This window comes from Scyliorhinus canicula, chromosome 5 (assembly GCF_902713615.1).
Source record: "Scyliorhinus canicula chromosome 5, sScyCan1.1, whole genome shotgun sequence".
Lineage (NCBI taxonomy): Eukaryota > Metazoa > Chordata > Chondrichthyes > Carcharhiniformes > Scyliorhinidae > Scyliorhinus > Scyliorhinus canicula.
Genome location: NC_052150.1, coordinates 74,734,939 through 74,749,615, shown reverse-complemented (window position 1 = coordinate 74,749,615; position 14,677 = coordinate 74,734,939). Strand labels below are relative to the sequence as shown.

The 14,677-nt window shown below is 43.8% G+C and overlaps 1 protein-coding gene across 1 annotated transcript in view; it reads right to left on the bottom strand.

The window, feature by feature from the left end:
• The window catches only part of pde11al (phosphodiesterase 11a, like), a 392,598-nt gene that overhangs the window by 198,144 nt on the left and 179,777 nt on the right, over positions 1 to 14,677 (bottom strand). Inside the window, exons 3-4 of the mRNA XM_038797237.1 lie at positions 3,778 to 3,867; positions 2,351 to 2,491 (exon numbers count right to left, since the gene is read on the bottom strand). Of these exons, the coding sequence (XP_038653165.1) occupies positions 2,351 to 2,491; positions 3,778 to 3,867 (231 nt within the window). The remainder of the gene's footprint in view (positions 1 to 2,350; positions 2,492 to 3,777; positions 3,868 to 14,677) is intronic.

The window sequence follows — 14,677 nt, the reverse complement described above, 5'->3', positions numbered from 1 at the left end:
ATCAGGGCCCTGCATAGTATCTTCACCCTGTTTGGTTTCCCCAGCTATGTACACAGCGACCGGGGTTTGTCCTTTATGAGCGACGAGCTGCGTCAGTACCTGCTCGGCAAGGGCATCGCCTCGAGCAGGACTACCAGCTATAACCCCAGGGGGAACGGGCAGGTGGAGAAGGAGAATGCGACGGTCTGGAAGACCGTCCTACTGACCCTCTGGTCCAAGAATATCCCGATCTCCCATTGGCAAGAAGTCCTCCCCGACGCGCTACCAACCAGACCCCTCACGAGCGGCTCTTTAGTTTTTCCAGGGGCACTACCACGGGGGTTTCGCTCCCAGCATGGTTGAAGACATCGGGCCCAGTACTCCTCCGGAAGCACGTCAGGGTGCACAAAACTGACCCACTCGTAGAGAAAGTGCTCCTACTACATTCAAACCCCCAGTACGCCTTCGTAGAGTTCCCTGACGGCCGTCAGGACACTGTATCCCTCCGGGACCTAGTACCTGCAGGATCCAACCCCCCCACTACCACCGCCCAGGTACCTCTCACACTACATCCCACCCAACTCGCCCACGCACCTACCAGTTCTCAACATTCTTTTTTGCGCGCCCCGCCAGCTAGCTCCCAGCGCCCCCAGTCCCCAGTCGAACCAGACGGGTACGAAGCTCGGGCAGAATCGCCCCGGAGTCTGCCATCGTACCCCAACCGACGCCATTCAGACACCAGCGGACAACTCGGCCACCGGACAATCTCAATCTGTAAGCCACCACCCACGCCGGACTTGATTTTTTTACATGGGGTGAATGTGGTGAATCACAGTAGCGTAATTCACACTGTATTACACGTGGTATACTATGTCTCTGTAAGCTCGGCACACGAGCAGTTGCACTGCTCTGCCACTAGGGGGAGATGCACTGGGAGTGTACGGGAGTTTGTACTGGGCTCCAACCTTGGCTCCACCCACGGCTCCTCCCCCTAACTGGAAGTATAAAGGTTGACGCTGAGAGCCTACCTGCCAGTTCATATGGAGTTCATCTTGTCACAGGCAGGCTCTGTTGTAAGAAGATTAAAACCACTGTTCACTTCTAACCACGTGTTGCGTGAATTGATGGTCTCATCACGGGCCTCTGACAATGGCCCCCCAGTTGCACGGAGTACTCGGCGATCACGCTGAATCTCGGGTCCCGTAGAATTGCCGGGCCCGATTTCAGCGTTAAATTGGATTCTCCACCCCGCGCCAAATGCAATTTTGGTGTGGGGCTGCGGAGAATCCAGCCCACGGAATCCTATGGCGAGTAAGTCACCTCCTGACCCCCAAAGCTCGTCCACAGGAGTGTAATGGAATACGCTCCACTTGCCAGTATGAGTACAGCTCCAACAACACTCAAGAAGCTCGAAACCATCCCGGACAAAGCCGCCCGCTTGATTGCTCCCCTTCCACAAACATTCAAACCCTCAATCACCGACGAACAGTGGCAGCCATGTACCATCTGCAAGATGCACTGCAGTAACTCACCACGGGCCCTTAAACAACACCTTCCAAACCCACAAACACTACCACCTAGAAGGACAAGAGCAGCAGATACTTGGGAACCTCACCACCTGGAGGTTCCCCTGCAAGTTACTCACAACCCTGACTTGGAAATATATCACCGCTCCATCACTTTCGCTGCGGCAACATCCTGGAACTCCCGCCCTAACGGTACAGTGGGTGCACCTATACCTCAAGGACTGCAGCGGTTCAAGAAATCAACTCACCACCACCTTCTGAAGGGCAACTAGCGGTGGGCAATAAATGCTGACCTAACCAACAATGGCCACATACCATAAATTAATAAAATAAATAAATAAAACAAAGAAACGCTGCACAAATCATGAATTAATCATTCAGCTTAACATGATATAAACTTCATCGTACTAATTCAGAACGGGTTACAATGAATAAAGTGGGGGGTAAACATGCTTATTTTGAATTGTCATGAAGTCATAAGTGAAAACAACAAAGGATATATTGTGATACCATTCATTGTAATAATAAAGTCAATGCAGGGAAGTGGAAATTTGGCATGCTGCATTTTTTTAGCACTCTAGTGCTCCAAATATTATTGTCTTTTTTCCAAAAGTTGAAACGTTTAAAACTTATTTCAGGTGTAAGATCCTTCTACCAGTAAAAGGCAAAAGACTTTCATTGCATCAGTCTAAGCTCGATTTGAATTCATGTGCTAGAGAGAAGTTGTTTGAAAAAAAAGGTGATCTAAGCAAATGAAATTTCAGTGAAAACTATAAGGCACGGACATTCTTCTAATGAAATGTTAGTTATTGTGGCTAAAACAAGCAAAACAATAAACCACTTACAGGAGATTCAATATCGTCCAGTAGGAGAACAGAACATCGTTCACATTGCAACAGAGTCAGCGCCCGTTGCATGATCTTCCTAACAACCTTCTCCAGCTCTGTTTGCTCTTCAAACAAGTCATTGACAACCTCAAGCAATGCCTGAAACCATCATTAATAGGGTTCATGAACACCAGCAATAAACAATAGGTGAATAGGACAGCACAAAACTTAATATACTAAAATCCGGCTGAATTTGAAAATCAACACTATACACATTAACCTAATGTACAGAATCTAAGAGACAGATGGCTGGAGCAAGGAAAAAGATCAGTTTTCCCATCCATTTTACAGTGGAGTAACTGGCCATTGTATTGTTAGTTTGGCTTGTGCCATTTAAACAGCTAAGATAAATGAACTTATTTTCATCTATACATTGCTTTATCCTGTTGAAACATCATGAATTGCTGTAACGGAGTGAATTATTTTTCAAGTACATTGCATGTTATGTGAAGCAGTGCAAAAATATCTGCAATGCCTCACAAACAGCAAAGAGGTGTTAGTTAATCTGCCTTTGGCAGTAGATTGAGGAATGGATATTGACCAAAACATTGAGAAAACTTCCTGATTTTCATCAAATAGCATCTTGGGATATTTAGTGCTCATTCAGCCACAAGAGAAAGCAGAGGGAACCTTGGTTTATCTGAAGGGCAATGCTTCTGACAATGAGCACTCCCTTAACACCATACCGTAGTGTCAGTGGTGATTACAAATTGACAACTATAATTTTGTACGCTTTGGTAGGACCACTGTTATTTTTTAGCAATTAGAACCATTGTCTGCTATGAGCTGAAACTGGAAAATAAAGTATGAAAATGTCCTTTTAAACCAATGATATAATGATCCAATTCACCCTCATTCCATCCCGAAAGAAAGATTACTATTCTCTTGTCTTTTTTCCCTCCTTGTAGAAAGATTAGTTACAAGAGGATGGTACTGGGGTGAAACCCGTTATCTGTTATTGAGCTTGAATATTCTGCACCAATCACAACGTAAACATGTGGGTCCAACTGTCATTAACATAACAGTGGACTTGAAGTAGTAAAAATTCAACAAAAATAATGATTTATTTGATTGGTAATCTGAAACAAATTTCAAATTTTGCTAATAAAATGTTTTAGCCTCGATTAGTTGAGAAGCAAAGTTTTCAAACTGTCCCAGATAATTTTGACTTCAAGCAAAAATGTAAAATAGGCAATATCAAATCAGTCTCTTGTTTTACATCTCTTGCTTTTCACTGCCAGTCACTTCAACACAAATCAAAATTTGGTGAAATGTACAGCAGGCAACTGAATCAAACACATCCATTTAATGTTATCACTCAAGTCAGAATTGATCCCTCTGCATTTTACTTCAAACGATGGGCCAGACGACTCAAGAACACGTACCCTGCTTCTGTCATATTCCTTGCGGGATGCTGCAAAGAGTTTGGCATTTGAAATGGATATTCCACAGAATGGCAGGTACATCTGCAGTACCTGGAAGAAACAAGAACAGTAATCTATAAGCATTCTGCCAGAAATCTGGGCATGAGTCCAGTAAAATTAATGTTTGGAAAACCATGAGGAACATGCAGTTGAATTTTCAATATGTGCTCCTGCTAGTCAAAGGTCAGCAGCGGGAGAGTACTTTGAGCAAACTAAAATTAAAAGATATTGCTCAAAGTTTGATATACCTCAAGAGTACCACTCAGTAAAAGTCATATCCCTTAAAACAGTGGTAGTTTATGTGATTAGTTTAATTTAACTCTTATCTTTGGACATGATGATTAGCTCAAATATCCCATTAACTAAATGAGAAGCAATTTTTAAAAATCACTAAACCAGTAAATAAGCTTCCAGTCTGTGATAAGCAAGCAGGCCGCTTTGCAGAACACCACCGGTCCACCCTCAAGCTGGACCTAGACTTTCCGGTCACTTACCATTTCAACTCACCGTCCTGCTCTCACATCCACATGTCCGTCCTTGGCCTGCTACAATGTTCCAGTGTAGCTCAGAGCAAACTGGAGGAGCAGCACCTCATCTTCCGATTAGGCACATTACAGCTTTTCGGACTTAACATTGAGTTCAACAACTTCAGACTGTGAACTCTCTCCTCCACTTTCACCCCATTTTTATTTCTATCAATTCATTTGAATTTCTTCCATTGATCTGTTTTTCCTTCACCATTGTTCCCCCTTCCCCCCACTCCACTTGGGCCAACTGTTCCTAGTTGGCCTTTGACACACTGCTCACTTATGTTCTGCCATTCATACATTCTAATCTGTGCCACTATCAGCACCCTTCTTAGCCTTAATCACCCCCCTTTACATACCTTTTGTCTTCTGTCCTCGACATCTTTGTCAATCTCCACCTATCGCTGGCCCCCTAACCAGCCCCACCGCTCCATGCCCCCCCACTACAGTATAAATCTGACCCCACTGCCAGTTCTTTCTAGCTTTGACAAAGAAACATCCAGACTCGAAATATTAGCTCCCTTATCCCTCCAATGTGCTGTCAGACATGCTGAGATTGTCCAGTATTTTCTGTGCTTGTGTTTTGGTTTAAATATGTTAATCTGAATCTCGTCCAGTGAAAGGCCTCTTGGGAAATGAAACAGCCTCGTCCATCGCATCCCCGAGAGTCACGTCCATATGACTCTTCTGCAAAACATGTTCTTGGTCCTTCAAATTAATGGAAAAGGGGAAGGCTTTGGGAAGAAGCGTGACAAACTCGGCACTTTGCAAAAAGTTTGCATTTGTGAGATATCCTATGAGGGAGATATTAGGAAATTGGGTCCAGAAACGAGCCCCAATGTAGCAGGCAATTTAGGGGTTAAACAGACTGAGGAAAATAAACCTGCTAGCACAGAGTCAGAGGGATAAATCCACACCTCGCTGAGGTACATTGTCCCAGTCAGACTTAAACACATTAGTAGGAATACACAGGATGCCCGAGATCCATTGTAGTTTGGGAACACTCCTGTCTGACCAGCTATTAGCCCATTACAGAGTCTGATGGCTTCCTTATCTGTCAATGGGAGGTAAGTTGCATATCAATAGATTGGCTCTGTTCTTTTGTGGGCAAACATAGTGGGCAATCAAACAGCCAAGATAATGGTGATGGGTTCAAGCCTGGAAGCACCAGCAGATAATCTTTATTTGAGGGGCTGAACAGTCTGTTTAACCCCTAAATTGCCTGCTACATTGGGGTCTCATTTCTGGATCCAATTTCCCAATATCTCCCTCGCATAACAGGATAACTCACAAATGCAAGTTTTTTGCAAGTGCCGGGTTTGTCACACTTCTTCCCAAAGCCTTCCCCTTTTCCATTAATTTGCATGACCAAGAACATGTTTTTCAGAAGAGTCATATGGACATGACTCAGGAAGAATGCTGTTCTGAACAATTACAGAGGAGATGGCTTTGGAAATCAACCGAGAGTGGAAGGCTTTGGAAATCGACCGAGAGAGATCATGAAAGTTACAGAGAAGAAAGACTTTGGAATTCCACCGAGACGGTCATGAAAGTTGCCACCGAGGCACTCTTTGCAAAAGGGTTTCAGAATGAATGTCCCAACCAGAAGAAAAATTGCTTCGTGAATCCAAGTATTGTCTTTACCTGCCTATGAAATTGGCCCGAGAGCCACATGTTCTGTTAAAGTGCTGTTTAATGGGAACTAGTGTGTTGAGGTTGAGAAACTGCATGTAATCTGCTCATCTGTTATTTATAGGGTTGAAGTTTAAATATTGTTTTCTTTTCTTTTAATAAAGTTTGTTTCTAAAATAACCAAGCCCCATTTCTTATATTATCATTCCTGGAATGAATTGCTCTTTCCACACCATTTTAAAACTTGAAAAAGTTATGGCATCTGGTCCAATCTTTTAGCCATTGTTGAGAACTGACCAGGTGTCTGTAACAATCCTATTTCCCTCAAGGTGAAACAGAAATAATTTGGGATGTGTAATTGGACTTCCTGGCTAAGAGGCCATTTCTGAATAGTGACCCTTGCTTGGGGATGAAAATTTCATAACTAGAAAAGGTGAATAAAAGCTAAATGGGGGATATAGTGTACCAACTTGTTGTACTGTTGGAGAACACAGACACAATCACCTGGTGAACAGGCAGGAAAGCTGAAAAGTTCTCCAAGAAAAGAATAGCTCAGACAGGCTGTTAAATAAAGCTATGAGTGGGTTTTCTAGCTGAAGGAAAACAGGACCGTCATAGTGAAGTTATGAATGTATGGCAGCTCAGGTGGGAAATTGTGACCCAGCTGGTGAAGGAGAGCAAAAATACCTAATTGCAGGAGCAAGTGTCGTGCGGATCTGGAAATTGCGTCTTTGGGTGGGCATTGTACATGTGAAGCACAGGAACGATAAAGCTGTGGTTGTTGGGACTCCTGACTTAATAATTTGTGAAAAAAAGAAGTGAAACCTTACCTGGGAAAAGAGCAATGTTGGACTTCGCAGCTATGCTATGGTGATGGAACAACTGAAGAAATCGGAGAGACCTACCTTTGTTGTATCGACTATTTAAAGTGAACTTCACCATTTGTATCAAAATACGATTTGTCTGTTAATGCATTCTCAATTTTATGTTGATTTTTGGTTTCATTGTTACAATGAAAGTTTAAAAAATTAAATCTTCTCCATCAGTTCCTTTCATTGAGATTGTTTGGGATTCCTTTTGTTTCAGGTTATTGGGGATCATAACAGTAGAGATGAAGAAAGTGTGTCAATTGTAAATCTATTACGGACAATAGAATAAATGCAAAATTATAATGCAAATAACAGAGATAAAGAGATGTTTAGAAAGGAAGCAAATTAAACAAACAGGGAGCAGTGAGCAGGATTTTCATGACAATGGTGAACTAACAGTGCCAGCTGTTCATTACACTTCACTTAACTTTAGACTTCCTTCGGAATTTTGTACTGGACCTTACCGTTAATTAGACAGCATTTGGCACAGTGCTCTCTACAGGAAACCTGGGATATATGTGAATAGGGCAAGCAACTGTATATTCTCTTAGCCAGTATTCTCTAGAACCAATCAAATTGAAGAATTGGAAAGGTTAAAGCAGAAATTGTTAGAATGTTTAATTCAATGTAAAACTCTGTGTAGAAAGTAAAACAACTGGAAAGAAAGATTGGGTTAAGCAGGAGATAAACGAGAGAAGAATGTTTTACATCTCCAACAATAATTGAAATCTGATGGATTGAAGTGCTACACTTGTAAAAGACAATTTTCAGACTAAAAACAAAATCCCTAACACGTCTGATGTGTTTAGCAGGTAGACGCGCAAATCCATGTCTTTCATGTATTTAAACATTAAGTCTTTCAGCAGGATATTGTTGCAGAAAGTTTCTGGAGGAACGGGCCCATATGGATAGCAACTTCCTGGTTTCTGTATCTAACTGTGCATGTGCAATCATAGGAAATTGCTGCTTGATTTTCACTTTAATAATGAGGTCGAGATAACCTCACTGTTCTTCACATCATAAAAGTCAGGTGAATATTACAGATATTGCAGATGATCTTCAACTGGAGTACACTTCAAGCAAGTGGTGGGCAGGCCATATGTATAACCCACTTCAAGGAGCACAAACCATTCTAAAGGTGAGCTCATCTAAATGGTCTGATTCAGTGAATGCACATCCTTAATTCCTCACTCGGGGCAACAGATGCTGGGAATCCAAAAACTCTACATTGGAGTCAAGCCAGACAACAAGTCCATATGGTGGAGAGCCAATGAGTGGATGACAAAGGGCCTGAATATTTTTGCAGCCCCCCAAAAAAGCATTATACAAAACTTTTTCAGGTCATTTCCTGAACCACCAGTTAGACCACACAACACCTGCAGGAGCACATGCAAGGTGCACTCCACCCACTGACAAATGACATACTTCTTTAGAGCGGATGCATTAGTCACCCATTTTGAGGTCTACCTGAAAATGACATCAAATTACTTGTGCAGCCAATAGCTGGACTGGTTCCAATTTTTAGTTGCTGGCCTCACCATTTACCAACATAATTGGAAGAATGCTGTTAAAAATATACCCATTTTTATCTGAAAAGTTCTACACAATTGAGTGTCAGTAAGCATTTGTTATATCTTACCACTCAGCCATCCCATCATGTATGGCTTCAGTAAATTTGCTGCATTATACTTGTGGAGAAACTATTTCATAAGGATTGCATCTGGACTGCTGGAAGTATTAGAAACTACAGATTTTAGTGTTTATGTTTGCAATGTTATGGAAAATCTACTGACTATTCATATAATACCTACAGTGCTGGAAAGGCAAACTGAGCAATCTGAAGTAGCTCTTTGGCATATTATTAATGTACGTTGGTTTTAGTTTTGTGCTGTCACGTATTTCATACCAGTTTGTTACATTACAATAGAAGGTGATTGTGGGTACATTTAATGAGGTAAATGCCTACATTTTATTATCCTGAGGCTGTGCTGGTTTAATCTGATTTATTATATATTTATGGATCTCCCAGGGTCATTCTTGTGCTCTGCCAGAAATGTTTGAATTCACCACATTATTCCCCAGACTTACTTAAATGTTTCAGCACTACCCTGCATGATGTATCCACTGACACCTTTGTAGCTGAGCCATCAACTCAATGCTTAACACTGGTGACATGTGGATTTGTCATTTTTTTTACTATCACCTTGCTTGCCACTAATAAACAGACTATGGCTGATATGATTTTGTGTAGCAAAGTTTAATTTCAATATATGACATTATCAAAATGTCATCCAAAACCAGCAAGGACTGCTTCATGTAATCATTTGCTTATTGCATACAGATTCTAATGAGTATTTAACATAAAGATTACTGAGGGAGGCCATTTCATCCAACAAAAGAAAGAAATGACCCTGCCTAGAAAATCCACCATGATCAAAAATGTGGAACTCATTTATTTCAACCTGCAGATTATATTTTTCACTACCGGGATTCGATCACAACTTCAACTTGAAAACCAGAATCTTGTTGTTTGATGTAAATTTTGTGAGTTCAGCAGTAGAAACCTCCAATCTCCATTTTTCTTCAATGAACCGGAAGAAAGTTCTCAGGCCTGGAACATTTCCAACGACCATCTTGAGGACCTAAAGTAAGCGCTTTCTCAGACTCTTCTAAAGACATCAGTGCATGCTATTTCTTTTTTTTTTAAATCATTTTTTCTTGTGTGTATACCTTACGTGAGTGAGGGATGGATGATGCATTCAGATTTTAAGTGTTGAAAAAATAAATGTTTATTCTTCGTTTTAATTTAAACCTATAAGAAAGCCTGTCTTGTTCCTATTCTTTAAAGTAACAGTAATCCTTTAAAACTTATCTATTGTCATCAGTTGAGAGGTGGGATATTATCCCTTATCTCTCCCCTATCTGTAACAAACCAGACAAAAACAAACCTTCCCAGATCTTTGGAAATCCCAATCTGTGCTGAGTTTCCTAATCTCAACTATAATGGGCGCTGTACTCTTGCAATTGACCTCAGCACCCATCTCAAGAGTTGGGAAGGGAAAATCATTCTATTCCTAATCAGTATCTGGTGTGGCTCTGTTATAATCAACCTCTCTGGCCCAGAAATTAAATTATTTAAAATTCGCAATCTCATTCCTCCAGTTAATGAATTGTTGGAGATTTTTTAAAATGTAAGTACATTTGCTCACTTTTTATTTCTGTTTGATTTATCTCGTCCGTCTAATGCAAACTTTTTTCCCACGGGCAAGTGGATGGGGATGATAGCAGGTTGGGAACCTATTTGTAATTGAAGCAACTTTAACTGAGACATGGTATAACATCCTGCTGCAAGGTTTCCTGATCAATGACATGGGGGATGATGCACCACATAGTCAAAGGAAGATTTCTAATTAAAAGGACCTTGTTAAGTGTCAGAATAGGGGAACATTGATTCCTGAGGCTTCAGCAACCACAAAGAAAGATGTCCCCCTCTGTCCTGACTCTTACCTGGAGCTTCAACTTTTGGATTTGGGAGTTTAAAAAAAGGGTAATGATTTTCAAGTATGGACGGAAGAGACCAGCCTATCAGACTAGGAAGGCATGGATAAAAATGGCGAAGAAAGTGAGCAGTAACACTTGAACTGAAAACAGTGCCCAAAGAATTTCAGGGATCTTAAAAGGATAGGAAGGTGAGTGGATGCAGTTTCAGGTACCAAATTCCACATTTTGGCTTTCTCAGTGTTTTCCTGCACAAACGAACAACACATCTTGCAGCTCTACATGTTCCTCTCTTTCTCTAGGTACCTCCCCATATCCCCATTGAAACAGCCAACACTCAATACTCAGCTTCATCATTGTGCCAACTCACATCCATATCTGACAGTCACCCTCCATAAGATGTTGCCCTTCCCTCCACTCCTCACAATCCATTTATTGCACTCTCCGCATTCTCTCCTTGCAAGGGGAGACAGCAAAGAACTTCAGCGGGACGCAGAGAACAGGGGTATCATTGTCCAGTGGTGGCCTGATGACCACAGGCAATTGATCCACTGGGAAGGAGGCTTTGTTCCAGGTGAGAGTGCCAGCAATGACCTGCTGTGAAAGCCCAAGCCTACAGAGCCACAGTTGCTCACACACATCGAGAGAGTTTGGTCCTCTGTCTATGTATCCTGAACTGGTGTACTGCACCATTCTAGCTCCACCTCTGTGCCCATCCCCTCGGTACTGTGTAGCAGCGAGTGTCTGAGGAGAAGACAGCTGCTATGCTGTTGTTGTTGCCCCTTTTGCTGCTGGCACTGTCACTTTTGTACCTCATCAGAAGTTTACGATAGGTCTGTTTAAGCTTCTTCAATGCTGCAATGAGGGTGCAGATCAAAGTTAACAAAGTCAAAGATAGATGAAATAACTTCCAAGGAATGGGGAATCATCTGTCAAGCAATGAAAGCACACTTTCAGAAGAAGTGATGTGAGAGCAGCAGCCTTTCGTCTTGGCAGGACTGCAGCAATAAGTTATGCTGAAAGTAGCACTCCCCACTGTGCTCTTGCCTGGTTGATCCTGGCAAGTTCCACACAGCTTAGAAATCCACTGCCTGTTCAAGAATTTTGGGTTAAATGCGGAGTTGATAGAGAATTGAAATTACATACCCGATAACTCCACGAGGGTTTCTCACTCGCCTGCAAAACCCGCTTGGGTCAAATCTTGACGTGGCCACGATCATGTCAAGTTTCTAGCACAGTGCCACTATTCGTGAAGAATCCCAGGTTCAATTCCCAGCTTGGGTGACTGTGCGGAGTCTGCACATTCTCCCTCTGTGTGGGTTTCCTCCGTGTGCTGTCTCTCTTACACTTATAAGCTAACCATACAGCTGTGTTGACCTGGATTTAGTAGCAAGCAATGTCCATTCGCCATTCTATATTCACACTTGCCCACAGACCTTGAGTGAGATTTAAGTACTGTGACAAGTGGTAATAAGAAATCCAAAAGCGTACAGTGTCCTGTACAGTGTAGCTGGAAGTGTGAACAGGGCAAGCAGCAGCATGACTGCTTGACCATATTCGAGAATTCTTCCAGAGAAATGTTAGCCTAAAATGTTGATCTGCAGCACCAATTTTTATCAACACTAAAATGGCATCCAGAGAACATGCATATGGGTGCAATTCAGTGTTCCCATTGTGCCCAGCACAGATCCGGGTGTAACGGGTGAATCATGCGCAAGCTCCAAATTGGGCTCTGCGCAGGGCCACGCAAGTCACCCTATTTGGTCCTCCCGACGCGATCTGGATCTTGCTCCCGTTGGGCGAGAGCCCAATCTGAATATTTAAATGAGGCTCATTTAGATACCTGGACTCCAGCTTCACCCAGTGTCCGGGATGCAACAGCTGCACCTGGGAAACCTTGCCAGAGTGCCGGTTAGTACTGGCCCACACAAACATGGACCAGTTGCAATGACAGCTGGGAGTGGGTCTCCGAGGCCATTGGAGATCCTCAGGGGGTGGGCAAGAGTGGCACCCGGCACCCAGGCATACCAGCCTGGCACCCAGGCTGTGCCACCCTGCCAGGGGCACTTCCAGGGTGCTTAGGTGCAAGACTGACATTGCCAAGAGTCGAGCCTGCAGAGCCTTGCCAGGTGGGTGGGGGTTCCTGAAAGGGGGTCCATGAAGCCTTCCAAAATGGTGCACCGATCTTCAAGGAGCCTTTAGCTCACCAGCAGGAAATCCTTCTGGTGTGGCTTCCGTGAGGAGAAACACTCCGAGGCCAAAAAATATGGCAATTGCCGATGGATAGTGGGATGTTTGTCGGCCCTGCAGCCACTGAGAAACATCCTAATTGCGCCATTCAGCAGATTTTAACTTGACTACGCTGAATTGTGCCCCATGTTTCCCAACGTACAGATAGCATTTTGGCGATGGTATTAGCTAATGTGGCAGCGAGCATCTGTTGGAAGTATGCAGAGGAGGCAGATTGTGACGCTAATCAACATAAAATGCTGTTTTGATGCCAGCACTGCCATTTTGGAGTTCAGAGCCATCTTTTAGTCTTTCAGGGCTAATCACTCGTTCAACAGCAAGAAGCATCCACAACCAACACTATTTAAAAGGGACTTTCAATTCATTACCGGTTAGTTGTGGATTGATTTTTATTGCTCTTAATGGAATTAGTAGTTTTCAGAGTTGTTTAAAGTTACTAAAGTCTACAGGAGATGATGTGGCACACGTAAATGACGTACTTAGAATCCCTACAGTGCAGAAGGAGGCTATTCGGCCCAATAAGTCTGCACCGATCCTTAGAAAGAGCCATATCCACTTCCCACTATCCCCTTTACCATGTAATTTAAACTGCACATCCAGAGATACTAAGGTGCAATCAATCTCGGCCGATCCACCTAACCTGCACATTTTTGGACATTGTCCTGATTTTATGGATTCTATATGCAAGGTGTTTCTCCCAGACATGGGTACAGTAGCTTGTAGCCCCCTTGGTCTTCAGCATGACTGCTGGGAGAAGAAGGAAGAGGAGGGGAAGAAAAGGTCCTAAACAGGTGGCCATATCCGCACAGGGTCTTCAGAGAGGAATTTTCCTACCAGGCTCTCAGTGACGAGCAGTTTGTCTCTGCTTCAAGAAGGACATCCTCACTAATATTTGCACCTACAACCACTAACTTAGAGCAGGGTAAGGATGGCATTGTCTGTGGTTGTGGTGATAACCATGGAGATTAACGTTTATGTGTCTGGCTTCTTCCAGACTGGAGCAGAAGACTCCAAGACAGCAAGACATTACAGAGAGTCATGAACACAGCCCAGTCTATCACCCAAGCCCGCCTCCCATCCATTGATTCTGTCTACACCTCTCGCTGCCTTGGGAAAGCAGACAGCATAATCAAAGACACCCCCCAGTCTTCCAACTTCTTCCATCGGGCAGGAGATACAAAAGTCTGAGAACACACACTAGCAGGTTCAAAAACAGCTTCTTCCCCACTGTTACCAGACTCCTGAATAACCCTCCCCTGGACTGAACCTGATCTCTTCACACACCTTCTCTACTGAGTAGTACTGCACTCTGTATGCTCACCCATTGCCTATGTATTTACATTGTGTATTTATGTATGTCCTATGTTTTTTTTCATGTATGGAATGATCTGTCTGGACTGCACGCAGAACAATACTTTTCACTGTACCTTGGTATATATGACAATAAAACAAATCCAAATCCAAATCCTTTAACTTCTCTTGGCACATGTCCTTGGGACTAGAGTCTTGGCATTGCTCATCATTATGGTCCTACCGCCTTCTCAGAGTATGTCGAAGAGCCTCCTGGTCTCCTTTGGATGGATTACGGGCGCGATTCTCCGCAACCACGATGGGTGGGAGAATAGTGGGAGAATAGCGTGAGGTCCACACCCGCACCTCCCGCTATTCTCCCACCCCCCCCCCCCAAAATGGCGTGTCCGGTTTTGCGACACGCCGCTCGGAGAAACGCGGGCCGCCGTTTTTCATGGCGGCCCGCAATTCTCCAGCACGGATGGGTCGAGCGGTCTGCCGTTCACGACCTGTTCACGACGGCAGCAACCACATCTGGTCGCTGCCGTTGTGAACATGGCGCGCCAGGTAAGTGTGGGGCGTGTGGGGGGCAGATCGGGGATCGAGCACCACGACCGTGCTCGGGAGGGGACGGGCCCGCGATCGGTGCCCACCGATCATCGGGCTGGCGTCTCAAGGGGACGCACTCTTTCCCCTCCGCCGCCCCGCAAGATCAAGCCGCCACGTCTTGTGGGGCGGCTGAGGGGAAAGACGGCAACCGCGCATGCGCGGGTTTGAGCTGCCCAACCTGCGCAT